The 15,011-nt window shown below is 42.1% G+C and overlaps 2 protein-coding genes across 3 annotated transcripts in view; one reads left to right on the top strand and one right to left on the bottom strand.

Annotated features, from left to right (window-relative positions):
* Positions 1–1,179: 1,179 nt before the first annotated feature.
* On the bottom strand, positions 1,180–6,646 carry si:ch211-105j21.9 (sialomucin core protein 24-like). The gene is made up of 4 exons (XM_061258147.1): positions 6,578–6,646; positions 3,697–4,337; positions 3,286–3,450; positions 1,180–2,658 (listed from the first exon to the last, which is right to left on the bottom strand). The coding sequence occupies exons 1-4, from the start codon at positions 6,586–6,588 to the stop codon at positions 2,408–2,410; spliced, it is 1,068 nt and encodes a 355-aa protein (XP_061114131.1). The 5' UTR covers positions 6,589–6,646; the 3' UTR covers positions 1,180–2,407.
* The window catches only part of LOC133138966 (thyrotropin subunit beta-like), a 32,358-nt gene continuing 19,890 nt past the window's right edge, over positions 2,544–15,011 (top strand). For both annotated transcript variants that reach the window (XM_061258149.1, XM_061258148.1), the window contains exon 1: positions 2,544–2,687. The gene's annotated coding sequence lies outside the window, so the exon portion shown is untranslated. The remainder of the gene's footprint in view (positions 2,688–15,011) is intronic.

Consider the following 15,011-nt stretch of genomic DNA (forward strand, 5'->3'; position numbering starts at 1 on the left):
TGTATTCATGCACAAACCCCACTGCCAGTCCCAGAAATACACTGTTATCCTCCAAAACACGTGGACTTGGTGGCTACTTCTTCACGCGGCAGGCTGAAGCTAAACTGCCTAGCTGATGTAACAGGTGGCAAGTACTGATTACTCACAAACACCCTAACTAACGAATAGGCTAGGTGAATGTGCATTCTGGTTTACTGGTTTTCTGGTTTACTGACGCGCATATCAATAATTTCTGGGGTAGTAACGAGGTGTATGGTGGTTTGTGTTCCTCCCTGTTCTGGTATGCAACATTATTATTATTGGCAGACGCTCTTATCCAGACGTACAGTTGGTTAGACTAAGCAGGAAACAATCCTCCCCTGGAGCAATGCATGGTTAAGGGCCTTGCTCAAGGGCCCGAAGGCTGTGGTTCTAATCCCGGGCGACACTGGGATTAGAACCACCAACCTTGTGTGTCCCAGTCATTTACCTTAACCACTACGCTACAGGCCGCCCTAAGTTCCTGTTTGACTTCAAGGTCGCCATAGACGAGGTGGTGGAGCTTGAGACTCTACACATGCATAGCCTATTGAGGACATTGCTAGCTGCTGTTTTGCCGACATTAGTCATTTGCGTTTATCGCGTAGTCGGAAGTGGTGCCGTTCTTTTCACTGCATGTTATAGTATGTGTGTAGAAGTAGAATATTTGATTCACCATGTTCGTATCTCACCGATTTACAGTGCGTGTGTGTATGTCTGCTGGCACCTTCACGAGTGAGTGACCTTTCGGTTCCACTTTCGGTAAGTCCTCCACCCTGCGGACCCGTACCCACACGCACCCAGTAGCACCTCTAATTTTATAAGATTGGGGATCCTGTGGGTTTTTGTGTGGGTTTTCTACTGTGTTTCTTTGAATTGTAATGAATAAACTCTGGTTTTATTATTTAATTCACGTCTCTGCTTGTTCATTTACTTGATCATAAATCCTCGATTCTTACACTATTTCCTTGGGCGTAATTCCCAAGGCGGCGTAATCGAGTGGTGTTATGCCAGGTCACGCTGAGAAATTCTGTTCCTCTCCTCTGCAACGTGTTCTTTTGGCTGAAATACTGACGCATACAATCTGGATGATGGTAAACAGGATGGATGCAAATGGCACCAATATCATTGTTCTGATGGATTTACAGAGACAAAAGTGGATTGAGTTGGCAAAGCGTTTACTTCTGTTCACATGGTAGCATGGAGTGTCATTGGTTTTGCCCAATTGTTATGCTACTTGGCTAACTACAATGTTGTTCAAGGTCCCTGTTACAGTAAATAAACTAATAGACAACGTAACTAATTCTGACAATGAAAGTAGATACCATGAGAAGGTTTAGACTTTTGCCCTTGACAAGAAAACTGATCTAGGAAGCATCTGTGGGTACAGCAAACTTGAAAGACAAGTATCCTGTTTCCTGTGCAGAGATCCTTTTCTTGTTCGAGTATTTGAATCATTTATATAAATCTCACAATGGTGGTGCAGCATTATAGTACTGTTGCCAGGGTGTGATTACTGTTAAGAACTATTCAGAATTAACAATGAACAAAACCCCAGGAGATACTATGTATATAATTGCCATTTTCTTTGTTAAAAACAAATACTCAGCATCTGGGTTCCGTTCTATTTAAACTGCAAGTTTGAGTGTTTTTTCTGGGTTTCATACTGTGTTCATCAGTGAAAACGCTGATGTTTTCTCCCACAAATTATATCTTTCTGTTTATTTTTAAGGTAGAACTTTGGCAAAAGGGTTAGATATATTTGCTATGCTTTGTAACTGTAGCACAGACATTGTAGCAGGAACTGTATGGAGGCGGTTTTATTGGGTGACCTGCCTCCATTACTAATATTCAGCAATTCGATTTAAGCTTGGAGGGAAGACTACTGGTGGTTATCTGTTTGGTGATGGTTAAATGGGGAAGCATATGCAGTTAGCTTCCTTCCTCGACTATGGCATATTTAGCCATCTATTTCTGAAACATGATTATGAAACCCATTTCCCTTATGCATTTCTTTGTAGCTGGAAATAATACTAATAATACATAATACTCAGTAAAGCAGTGGGCACCCAGATGCAGTTCTTGTAGCATTAATAAAGCATTTTGTTCCACCAAGGGATATTTGACTGTCCAAAGGTCAACATCCAGTCATGATAAATACAAAAACCTAAAAAGCTAATGTGAAAAATGATTGTCTAGACTTGGTCCTACAAGATTAGCATTTCAATTTTAGATGAGGGATATCATCATTTATAATGCTGTAATCATACAACTGCCAAGCGATCGAAGAGTGCAATGGCTTAGAAATGTTACGACGATTTGACTGAATCTTAAGCAATGTCTCTAGATGAAGCGATGGTGTGCGCAGCCATGCGTACATCATTGCAGTTTAGTCATTGGCATCGAAGGGCTGGAAGGTCTGGAGGCTGGAGCCTCCGGAGCCTGGGGGCTTGGGCGGGGGCTTGGGCTGGGCCTCGGACAGGAACTCCAGCCTGAACTGGGCGGGCTGGGGGGCGAACGGCGGGGGGTCCGAGTGGAATCCCATGTCTTCGTCCGCGGCCAGCGAGGAGTTAAAAATCTCAGGTCCATCGTAGAGTCCCCCCGATATCACCAAGGTGTCATCCGGTACGGACCTGTCCCCTGTAGGAGGAAGAGCAGCATAATGACCAGTAAGTCTCTGCGGTTTGAAGCCCAGTTTAAATGAGCACTGTGGTAGATTTATTGTTATTGTTTCATATTTATTGCTATTAATGACATCTTAAATCGTCTTTAATAGCATCTTGCTTCCCCAAAACTGTTTACTGTGGTCTGTTCCACAAGTAAGCCGTTATTAGTGCATAGAGGTAATTTGGGGAGAGATTAAAATTCCAAACACTACATGCTATTTAGCAGACGCTTTTATTCAAAGCGACTTACAGGTGATAACAGTAAGTGGGGGACAGTGACAATCCCCCCTGGAACAATTGGGCCACCTTGCTCAAGGGCCCAACGGATGTGCAGATCTTATGGTGGCTTCACCAGGAATTGTACCACCAATCTTGCGGGGGTCCCAGTCATGTACCTGAGCTACAGGCTGCACCCAAAACCAACCGGCGACGCCATCTTCTGTGTGCGTGCCGTAACTGCATTTCAGGGGTTTCGGCATTTAAGCAACCGACGTGATGTATTTATGCATATGTCTGGCTTTTTTGGGGGGGAGGGGGGGTTGTTAACATTCTGCAAAGCCCCCCCTCTCCTTCATGAGCAAAGAATCCTGAGGTTGCTCACCTGTGTCCTCAGAGCTGTTGTAGAGAGGCTGGTGTATGTACTGTGAGCTCTTCTGCTTGCATCGGTGAAGGCTGTACCCGGTTATGGCGAGGACGGTCAGCCCGAGCATCAAGCCACAGAAAATGGTTAAGGCTGCTTCGGAACGGCTGAGTCCCAGCGGCGGTTCTGTCCCGTCAAAATGCAGATGGTACTTCAGGTGTATCACAAAGCATCTCTGTTACCGCATATCAGTGCCAGATTCAATCATGTGAGGCTTTTTCTGAATTTGTTAACGTGGACACACTGGCAATCATTCACGGAATACCCATAACTAAAAGACCAACTCAGATGTTTGTGATTAATAATTACAGGTGGCAGTTGGCGGATGCATGATGTAACATAAGTCGCTGGTGAGAAGACGGTGAATCTAACCTTTGAAACTTGAAGTGGTGTTTACGGTCTCTGTTGGGCCTGATGTGCTCATGTGCGTGACAGTGGTCTGGGCGCTTTGGCTGGGTGGTACCGATGTTGAGGAGATGAACGGGGTAAACTGGGTCGGACTTGTTGGGGAATTCTCTGTTGTAGTCAGCTTAATGGTTGGGGTCACATCTGTTGTCACTGGCAGTGGTGTTGTCGCCATGTCGGTAGAGTTTGTTGTCGGCATGTCAGTAGAGTTTGTTGTCGGCATGTCAGTAGAGTTTGTTGTCGGCATGTCAGTAGAGTTTGTTGTCGCCATGTCAGTAGAGTTTGTTGTTGCTATGTCAGTGGAGTTATCCTGGGTGGAGCTTGGAGAAATAATCGTGGTGAAGATGCTGTTCTGGGAAAAGCTTGGAGACTCTGTAGTGATGGTATCGGGCTGTATTGAGCTGGTGACAGTGCTACCCTGAGCCAAGCTTTCTGTGATGGCATTGCTGTTCCCTGCTGCGCCAGCATATTTTTGGTCACTGTTATGGACCGACGGACTTGGAACGGTTGTGGAAGAGGCACTTAAGGAAATGTACAAAAGCAAGCTGATTGAAAATAGCAACCAGTGCAGACATTGTGCCGAGCTCATTTTTCCGTCTTCCTGCGACCTGCGTAAAAGGGGGAAAATGAAAAGATTTTCCTGTAAATTCTGAATAATAAATTATGAGCTGAGAATTAGAGTTTTGAGATATTGAGCCTTCTAATTCTCAAACCTCAAATTAAGATTTTTTTATTTGCAGAAATGACACTAGTGTTTGTTTTGACACTAGGACCTGCACCCCTTTATAGATTGCTGTAACATAAACCTAACATAATGCCCACCACCTGCACTTATGATATCCCTGCCCATGGTTAGATAAGCTGCATGTAGATGGCATTGCATTTACTTGTAGACGCTCCTGCCCAGTGCAAATTACACAATGAAGGGCAAGCTGTATTGAAATAGGGATAGGAATTAAAAAGAAAAATGCAAGAACCACCTGCAACGTATAGGACATTAAAGAAAGTGTGAAGAATGTGCAAGAAAAGGATTGAGGGCCTTGAGTTCCTGCTATCCTGAGCGCTGTGGGAAGTTATTTTTCCTACTGGGGGCGCTATTGTAGATAGGTGACACTGTATATGACTGGGAAGTGCAAAGAATTGGGGGCATTCTAGCCTTAATGCCTTTTTTTTTTTTTTTTTTACGATCTGTACAGAGATTTGTGCCCTGCCTTTTAACAATATCCGACCGTGTGGGTGGAAATCATTGTCTTGTGTTTTTCCACTGCATTTAAAAAAGGAGGTGTTACTCTGCAGTCTTTTTCCATCACCCAGATGACAGCGTTGCAGTCTTGGCGGCGAGCTCTTCCTGCTCCTATGTCACGCGCTCAACTTTGCGTTCGCATAATCTGCAAGAATGCTGTGTGCACTGTAAGCATCCCTCAAAGACATCCGTGAGGTCATCTATCCAAAATCGCTAAATTGTTCATTGCTGTAAATCGTAAAATAATCATGTATTTCACTGCAAATCAACAGTTTTGACTCATTTCTGCATTAAATCCAAGTGGGAATTATTATCTTTTCATTTGTATGGTGTCTTAAAATATGTACGGGTCTACAAACCTATCCAAAAGCACTCTAAAAATGAATAAATTGTCCATTATAAAGCATGAATTGTTCCCCTTTTGGTGGTTTAAGATGAAACATTGATATCACATTGAAAGATTATGTAAAGGAAATGTGACACACTGTGGTACACATACACCTGTAATTATTCACCCTTTCAAGTTTTCTATAATCTAAAGTACGTAATATTTTGTTGCAAGGGGACGTGAACACTCAAATTAATTCTGAATACCATGAATTCTAACAGAGCATGTCAAGATAATCCAGGATGTTCGCTAGCTCTGACCTAGATAACCTACAGGCTACATCAGATTCGCATTGGGTAAAACTTCATATGCACTTTTTCCACTGGATTATCGACATAAATGTATTATTATTATCATTACTATTATTATTATTGGTAGTAGCCATTGTCGTACTACCAGTAATAGAACTGAATTTGATAGAACTGAACTGCATTTGTGATACGCTGGACTCTTTAGTTAAAGTATACGCGGTACTGGTCAGATACAGGCCTGCTTGCTCAGGCCCTGTGAAATCTGTGAGCAAGCTTTCTGTATCTCAGTTTCCTTATTTCCTTATTACCCAAAGCCAGTGTGTCTCAATCTCACCTGGTTACACCATTTCCAACTCCTCTTTAGTAACCAACAAAAAAACACATATCTTTGGTGAATGTCTGTCTTCAACAGAGAAAAAAAGTACAGAATCCTTTCCTGTTGTGGGGGATTTTTCAGACCTGTTAATAGATTTGGGGTGGTTTGAAGCCGCAGGGAGTCCATGATGTTGGGGTGAATATAATCTCTCTGCCTGCCTGATTTGCACTGAGACCATCCTTTAACCAAATACTGTACATTCAGGGTAACTAGATGCCAAGCCAGAAAGTAGACCCTCTGATTTCTTTGGGATTTTCTTTTTGCTTCAGAACACACTCTGCTGCTCCAATGGAAACCTTGCCTAAATAAACGCAAAATACCTGCTACGCACCCACTCACACACACACACTCACACATTCTCTGGGGATTGCTCAATGACTCTCCTACAGGATCAGGAAGTAATTTTCCCCACCGTCAGGACAATAGTTCAGACACGTTCCCCTGTTGTAGGTTTAACATACCAACTCTGTGCACATACACACACACACACAGAGGTCAGGTCTGCTTGTCGAATACTTATTTGGCCCCCTCGTTTTCCCCAAACCTGTGGGCTGTCGGAGAAACAGCTCCTCTGGGAGTTGGTCACTCACCTGAGCTGCATGCTCCAGCGATTTCCAGCAGGAGTGTTCTGCTCTTCCCTGCCCGCCCTCCTTCTCCCGTTTCCATGGGGGACTGCCAAGCTCTCCGATTGGTCCACCTTTGTTCTGGGTGGTATATGGGAGGAGCAGCCCTCCGCTAACTTTCCTTATTGCCGGCAGGTCATGAAAGGTAAAAAAAAAAAAAGGCCAGTCTCTAAAGAATTTTGGTGAAGGTGAAATATTGATTGAATGTAGACCTAGGTTAAAATAAGAATGAAGATGTGAAGAGGGCAATTCAGTACTGCCAGCTAGCTAATAGATCCAGCTAACATCTGCTTGTATATTATCTAACAATCAACAATAAGTCTATCTGAAGGTCAGTGTACAATCCTTTTATTGTTAAGTCATATCTCCAACAGTGGTGAAAAATACCTGAGTGCTGTAATTTGATATTAATCAGATTACTGAATGCCCAGTCAAGAAAAAATAATGCTGAGTTGGTATTCTCTTTGCAATTTAATACTACTATCTTTAATCGGCTGACATTGGGATTTAGAAGTCAGGCGATTTTCTTAAAAACCCAGCCTGTGAAGAGGCAACACATGTACAGTGCAGTCCATAAGTACAGCAGTACAATTTCTGTTTATAGCTCTGTACCCCAGCCCGTTGGATTTTAAATGAAACAATGAATATGAGGCTAAAGTGCAGACTAAAACCTTTAATTTGAGGGTATTTACATCCGTATTGGGTGATCCGTGTAGGAATGGCATCCATTTTTATATATAGTCTCCTGTACCTCTTTAAGGGGACCAAAAGTAATTGGACGGTTTTGATTAGTCAGGTGTATTCAAACGCTTCTTTAGTGCAGGTACATGAAATATGTCCCCAGCAGAAATTGTACCTGTGTCCACATATTTACGAACTGAACTGTGGCACAGTATGTCCACTGTGGGTTTTTTTTTTAGTTTTCTTTTTTAGGATTCTGCATACTTTAGGTTGGGTAATATCTACTATTATAAAAGTAGATTTAAAAATCTTGTTACAGTAGAAAATAGCGAGGAGCTCCACCAAAAGAAAAGCCTCCTCTCTTGTTTTCTTTTTCTCCCTTGTAAGGTGACATCACAACCGTCTCGCCAATTTTATTATCCCTGCCCTTACTCAAGCTTGTGGGTCAGGGCTAGGTTGTTTCCATGCCAACACTGATTTTTCCAATGGAGATGATGTCATCGACTGCACTGTTCACAGCGCTCGCAGTTCCTTGCTTTTACCAGAAGATGGCGCTGTCTGACCCGTCAATGTCCCTAACAACTTGATGTTTCCAGCAGTCGTCAGTTCTCTCATGAAACCAAAGTCCTCGTCGCTGCACCGTGATGCCGGTAGTGACAGCAACACAAAACAATGCTGCACAACTGCTCAACTTGGATTGCGTTTTCTGTTCTGTTGCCTGCTCTTGACTGCCTTTCCCGTTGCCAGACTTTTTCTTGTCTCATGGTTACGCACCGGATTACCCTGGTTCTACCTGTGTGCCTGAAGTGTTGACCACTGTCTGGCTTGATCTGCCTGTCCTCATTAAAGCCTGCAGTTTTCTATTCATCCCTGAGTCTGCGCATGGTTATTCTATTCGCAGCCCCTGACCAATCGCATTGCGTGTGAAAGCCCCGAAATTAGCACTGTGCCACAGACTGGCCTGCCACTCAAGCAGGCGGATAGTGAAAGAGCAAAATGCAGACCTGTCCGTCTGGAAAATTGCAATAAGCTATGCCAAAATGGCAATTGACCGACACACCCCGAGCAGCTCACTTGGGCGCATTGGTGAGTCCCGAGATTACCCGAGGCATCTGGATCATCTCGAAAATAAGAAATCAGACCGCACACCAGCTGGAAACATGTCATGGGGCCCTCAGTCTGACTGCTCTGGCTGCTTGAAACATGTCATGGGGCCCTCAGCCTCACTGCTCTGGCTGCTCGAAACAGATTTTAAACTGCCCTTACATCACTCGCAACTCGACACAATGCAGTGTACTGCAATATATTTAACTGGCAGTAATTTGTACATTTTACAATATTTTTACATTCTCCAACATATAATGTATTACTTTCAGTATATTTCTAGAATATATAATGATATCTGCATTATATCTAGAATCCAAGAATTTAGTGTTAGTAATATATGTTCAATATTTTTTCATAACTGGAGAGTCTAAATTGCCCATAGGTGTGAGTGTGTGTGTGAGTGAATGGTGTGTGTGCCCTGTGGCGGACTGGCAACCTGTCCAGGGTGTATTCCTGCCTTTCGCCCAATGTATGCTGGGATAGGCTCCAGCCCCCCTGCGACCCTGTTCAGGATAAGTGGGTTAAGACAATGGATGGATGGATGGACTTCTAGCACAAAACTGTATGATGGACTAAGTATGAGAATCAAATAGTTTTAACCCATTTCCACCAGCAGAGGGAGGCATGGAGTAATATATTACAGTTTTTTACAATCGTTTTCACACTTGTCTCAATACCATGTCCTCTTTTTCAAAACTCTTCACACAGTGTGCTTTTGAAACACGCACCTGAGCACATCAGTTAACCTTTGGTGCAAAATGCACTTCAACCACCAAAACACTTAATATTTCACCCAAAAGTGACTCATGCTGCCATAACTATAGCATATGCTTTCTCCCATAAGACTACTTTGTCACTCAATGTTCAATGAACTACAAAACACAAACAACTTGGAGCATCGCTAAATACATATATTATGTGTTTCCCTTTCCTTTTTTGCATCCACAAATATTTCAAGCCAAGCAGCTAAAGAAACTTTTGATCTGTTGGTTTGCCTCTCACAATAGATGTCATGACTGAGTGTGGTAAATTTACAGTAAACTGTAAATGAATGAATGTTTTACTATATTGGAAACCCAGAATAACTATTTTTACTGTGTAATGTAAAACAATATATGATAAAGAAACAAATCACAAAAGCAACAGTATTCTTCAGAGGGTTTACAATATCTTGCCGTTTGTTCTCACAGTGCAATATACTGTAATTCAGAAAAGAAAAATACAATACAATCAATTACTCAAAATACATTACAAACAATAACAAATACATACCAAAAGCAATATTTTCACTATATACAGTAATTTGCACATATATTGTCTGCCTATCAGTATCAGAAGTCTACTGTTGGCCTGGCCCATCCATCCTGTCCTCTGCATTTGGCCATAGATTTTCATCAACATCACTCTGAATGTTATCTCTTGCTATACACCAAGGAAAACATCTCTTTGCGTGTCTTATCCAGCTCTGAATGTGTTCCACTGTTATGTCCATACACCCAGTAGCCATTGCATCTAGAAGTGACATCTGTTCATGTGGGTGGTGGTCCTAAACCTTCACATATAAACTTCTTATTGGTACCTGAGTTCCTTGACCCCCTCAGAGTTCCTGTCAAAGGGGACAGTGTACAACTGTTTCATCCTGATCTGATGTTTCTGTAGCACTCTTGGTTGTAGCGCTTACACTGTCAATGTTTGGAAATATGTTGTTGTCTGTGATTATTTTGTTGCGTATTTCTCTTAGCCTGATGCTGTTGTTGACCATCCCAACTTTTGTATCCTCCTGTTGAGGCGTAAACATTCTTCCCCTTCCCCCTGCGTGACCGCGGGGTCCTGTAGTGAGTCAAAGACAAATGTGCACTGATACATCTGCTTTTTCTGGAGACTTCTCAAATCATAGTACTGCTATAATATACACATCAATTGAACTCCTTCAGTCAGAATGCTGTAAATACTGTATAGTACCTGTTGGTTTGCCTGAAAATCCTAACTACTGAAGCCACTGTGGATCTAGGCAAGTTTGGTTGAACCCTTAACCTGCTTCCCTCAGGGACAGACCATGATTTACCACATGATCAATGACTGTGGCTCTGATTTCATCAGACACAACTGTTCTTGCTCTTCCGCGACGTCTTCTTCTTCTGCCTCTGGCTGCATACATTTTCCCCACCAAGGCTAAAGAATGCAAATGCAAATCCAAAGGTGGCCCCTTTTGTATATGTGGTAACGGGGCACAAACAACAAACACCTGGGTAGGTTGTTCACTGAAATGACAGGTGTTTCATCAGTACATATACAACAGTAATAGTGGAAAAATCTCTTCAGTGACAACTAAATCTATATTTACCCTATATAAATGCACATTTCAATGCAAGTATGATCACTTTTGTATAGATGGTGACAACAACAATAAACTGAATAAACTTTCTGCTCAAATCCGAATGATCTCTCTTACGTATTTCAAGCATATAGTTTAATTTTTCTGCCAAAATGCAGCATATTTCCTTTCACAATGATCAGAATTTTATTGGGTTTTGAACTGAATGTTAACTGTTTTGAACAGAGTATCTAAATGTCTGCAAAATTTGCTGTATTTGTACAAACTTTTGCTGGTAGTTAACACTGACTGAGATAGGTATTCATGAATTTTGGAAGAAGTGGTGATTGAATGCCTTTAGTATGAAAGCAATGCAAAAATATCCACAGTTTAGTTCACATAGTCTAATGATATGGTGAATGTGTTTTGGAAGGATAAAACTGTGAGTTGTAAAAAAATGGTCTAGAAGGTGCTTTATTTCTATTTCTTTGTCTTGGTGAAGTTCAGTAGAATGCCTTTCAAAGCAGCTGTGGTCCACCTAGTTCAGGAAAGTTAGAGATTTGCACATGAAATCCAGTAAAGCCCCACATAAGTGACCAATGTCCTCATTTGAATATTTCTGAAGAATAACAGCCAGGAAGTGATAACTTTTACGCAAGTGCAGTAGGACATATTCACAGTTCCTCTGTACTTGCCATGAATTTGTGTGAGCTGGGACTAGTGGACTTCCCCCAGTGTATGCAATTGATTGTTAGATCCCATCAAAAAAGTATTTCTTCTGATATACAGAACTTACTATGGTGTACCAGCCTACAGTCTGTTACCTATTCATTCAGTTTCACTTTGTAAACGTTTGACTATGTATACGTTCACTTCTCTAGACTGTGTTTCAGGAAGTAACTGCTAGAAGTGAAATGACTAATTATGTAGTTACGACTATGATCTGGCAGAATTGGTTACCGGTCACCTCATGACGTTCGGCTGTACGGTTTAAGAAAGCACTTTCATTTCCATAGCGGCATGTGTTGAAATTGCCAAACAACAAAAGTCACTTGGATCACATTTCGTTCTCATTCTGATGTTTGGTCTGGACAACTGAACCTCTTGACCATGTCCGCATGCTTTAATGTTGCTGCCATGTGACTGGCTGATTCGATATTCGCATTAACAAGCTGGTGTACAGTTGTACCTACTAAAGTGGCCACTGAGTGTATCAATGGCTTTTATGTGTTGAACCACACCTTGCTGGAAACTCAACAAGCATGCAGATGGTTTCCTCATTCTGCTTTTAAATAGAAATCCCACCCTGGCTTTTTCTTTTATTTGTAGAAGAGGGGCCAATTTCAGAGTCACACAGAAAGCTTAGTCCTGGACTAATTTGAGTTCTGTATGGAAAGTCTCAATTCAAATGCTAGCACTGGACTTAAACTGTGTCTGCAAAACTGGCCCGACTGGTTAAAATAAGCTCTCAGCCAACTCTACCAGTAGGCAGTGCTGAGATGGAGCCAGCTACTGTGCGTGCTCCAGGTACCTGCTTTATGAAAGACTACAACTGGTAGGCACTTACAGCTTAACAGTATGGACAGGCATCAGACAACAGCAGTCACAGACTGCTACTCCTGCTGAGGGCAAGCGGAGGGGCTGGTCAGTACTACTTGGCCTCCCTGCTGTAAAATGCTTGAAAATTGAGCTGGTCAAGCTGGTCATGAAGCTGGTCTAGCAGCTAGTGCTGGATGCTTATCTTATCTTTCAAAACAGATGTCGAGCTGGCCAAACCATGTCCGGCTGGGAGCTGGTCTGAACTGGTCAAGCCGCTAAACCATGTCAAGCTGTTTCTGTTTTTTGGAACCTGTACTTTGAGAGAGGCTAATGTTACTCGCTAGCCACTAAAGAAAGAAAATTCGGTTTGGTTCAGTTTACTTTCCACAAAAAGTCCACAAAAATTAGTCTTTTGCAGTTCATTTTTAGTCTTTATAGGACAAAGAAAGTTGCTTACAAGATGTTATGACACATAGAGCAGGAGGCACATATTTTCTCCTGCAAGCATCAAGCTTTCATATTAATTGCAACCCCCTCTTTTTTAATTGTTTTTGTTTGGAACCACTGTCAAGTGTAAGAGCTGGTTAATTGCAAAGCCCTCTTTTTTAATTGTTTTCATTTGGATAATGGCTGGTTAATATCATTTAGGGATTGTCCCCAACTGTAAGTCGCTTTGGATAAAAGCATCAGTTAAATAACAAATTATAATTATATCTTGGGTCATATTTTCTAAGAAGTATCCTAGCGTTGATGCTATGAAACATACTTTTAGGCACCCAAAAAATGGAGTACTCAAGTAATTGCAAAGACAAATCCGCTTGTTACTGTGTTGAGAAATTCATAAAATCTCCCACCGCTAGACAAGTGGGCCTTCATTTAATCCATGAATCAATTACGGCCATTACAGCTTCTTATCAGCCACTTATTAGTAATGTGTCTGAATATTTTATTAATCCAAATTATGCTAAACGTAGCACAAACAAGGTTGAGATATATACAAATTTACCAAATATCAACTTATATTTGCTATGTACTATAACTAAGTTTGTTAAAAATAAGTACAGTCTATAGTAATTATGCCTGCAAATTGTTACTAAATAAAACACCTGAGGGATGCATCCCTTTTTAAATAAACTACATTTCCAAAGTAGTTACACAACCTCATCTCAGAATGACTAATTTCTGCAACACATCACAATGCCCCACTATGTGCCAGGATTTGCAAGTTTTGCCGGTTTCGGGGATTTAGAAAATATCATGCAACGAGTGGCACTTGAAAAAGCTGACTAATACTGACATATACTTGCAGCAGGAAATCAGGGCTGAATGTAAAATAATCTCTTTGGCTCAAATCCCAAGACAAAAATATTGTCCAATAACTAACACTCTAGAACTGCATCGGACCGAACTTTTCTTAAACTCACTGCTGAGCAAAAAGGCCACACCAATTCCAAAGCTTATACCCTCCAAAAATGTTGTTTTGGAAATGTGGTCCCACTCCTGTCAAGTACACTGGCCCATTTGTGCTTGCAGCTAGCCACTCCCACCAACTTTCAAAGGGCATGTCTGTGCTCCCATCTCCAACAAGGAAGAGGGCTCACATTGCAGCATGATCTACTTTAGAGTTTTTGAACTGTGCAGATAAAACTGGAGAGCAGTTTAATGAAGCTCCTTCAGCTTTCCTGTATCATCTATAAGCGATGTCACCAGGGCCATCCGGAGATATGCCGGGCCACGTTCGACGTCGACAGCGCCAAAGGCCTGTACCTTGGCGCACCGCTAACACGTGCGAAACTCACATGTGGGTATTTTTTTGCGGGAACACATGTGCTCATCGTACCCTATTAGTGTGACACTGCGCTGCTGATAGATAGTCAAGAATAACAGAGAATGCAGATATCAAGCAAACACAGCCTGTACCTGGTTCAGGTACAATGACAGCCAAGGAATGGTCAGAGGACAGACAGGCTGTACCACCGCCTACGAATGTCAATGATTAGCTTGGAGAGGAGCATTTTAATATAACAAAAGTCCAATGTAACCAAAAATACCGCCCAAAGCCCCCGGGACAATTTGAACAGTATTTCGCGCCAAGCCCCTTTGGCATTTATCCACGTACAGTAACATGAACGAGCCCGACTGGAATTGGATGGGAAGCAGCTAGGTCTGGCAACACTGGCTGTGAGATGATGCAACTCCCATTCGCGGTTGCTGTCGGCATAGCCTTTGCTCCGCGTGCGAGATGTCATATCCCCGAGTTTCACCTTTAAAGGTAGAAAAATACAAAATTATATATTTTTTAAAGAAAATAAAAGGCAAAAACTGCTTCCTGGTGTGAGAGCCTCTTTCTGGTGCGAGGCCCTAGTGACCCTTCATACACTGGCCTTTGGACAAAGTGTCTGCCAGTGGAAGGAATGTAGGATAATCAGTGCAGTATGAGTGCTGTTGTTCATTAGGCCACGAATGGCTCGACAGTGGTAAAAGCATATTCATCAAGCTTATTTTTTCTTGAATCTCTCCAAACTGAGGTTTGATTATCCCAGATGTGACATCTGACAGATCTGAAGCGAAGTGTGTGTTTTTCTTTTTACAATGAAAGGTTCTGATCCCCTTTGTGGGCACTAAGTCCTTGCAAAATTCCTGACATACCTTACCCCGACCCCCCCCGCACACACACACACACCCACACACACACACACACACAAAGCCACATACCTGCCACAATGTTAAGTTAAATAAATTTAGCTAAAAATATTTTTG

This window comes from Conger conger, chromosome 10, assembly GCF_963514075.1.
Source record: "Conger conger chromosome 10, fConCon1.1, whole genome shotgun sequence".
Lineage (NCBI taxonomy): Eukaryota > Metazoa > Chordata > Actinopteri > Anguilliformes > Congridae > Conger > Conger conger.

What these genes read in the sequence shown, in the direction of transcription:
- si:ch211-105j21.9 (XM_061258147.1), bottom strand. An exon ending in CACCACTTCAAGTTTCAAAG is followed by an intron (nt 3,451 to 3,696) that starts GTTAGATTCACC and finishes TTGACGGGACAG; the next exon opens with AACCGCCGCTGGGACTCAGC. An exon ending in CAACAGCTCTGAGGACACAG is followed by an intron (nt 2,659 to 3,285) that starts GTGAGCAACCTC and finishes TTCCTCCTACAG; the next exon opens with GGGACAGGTCCGTACCGGAT.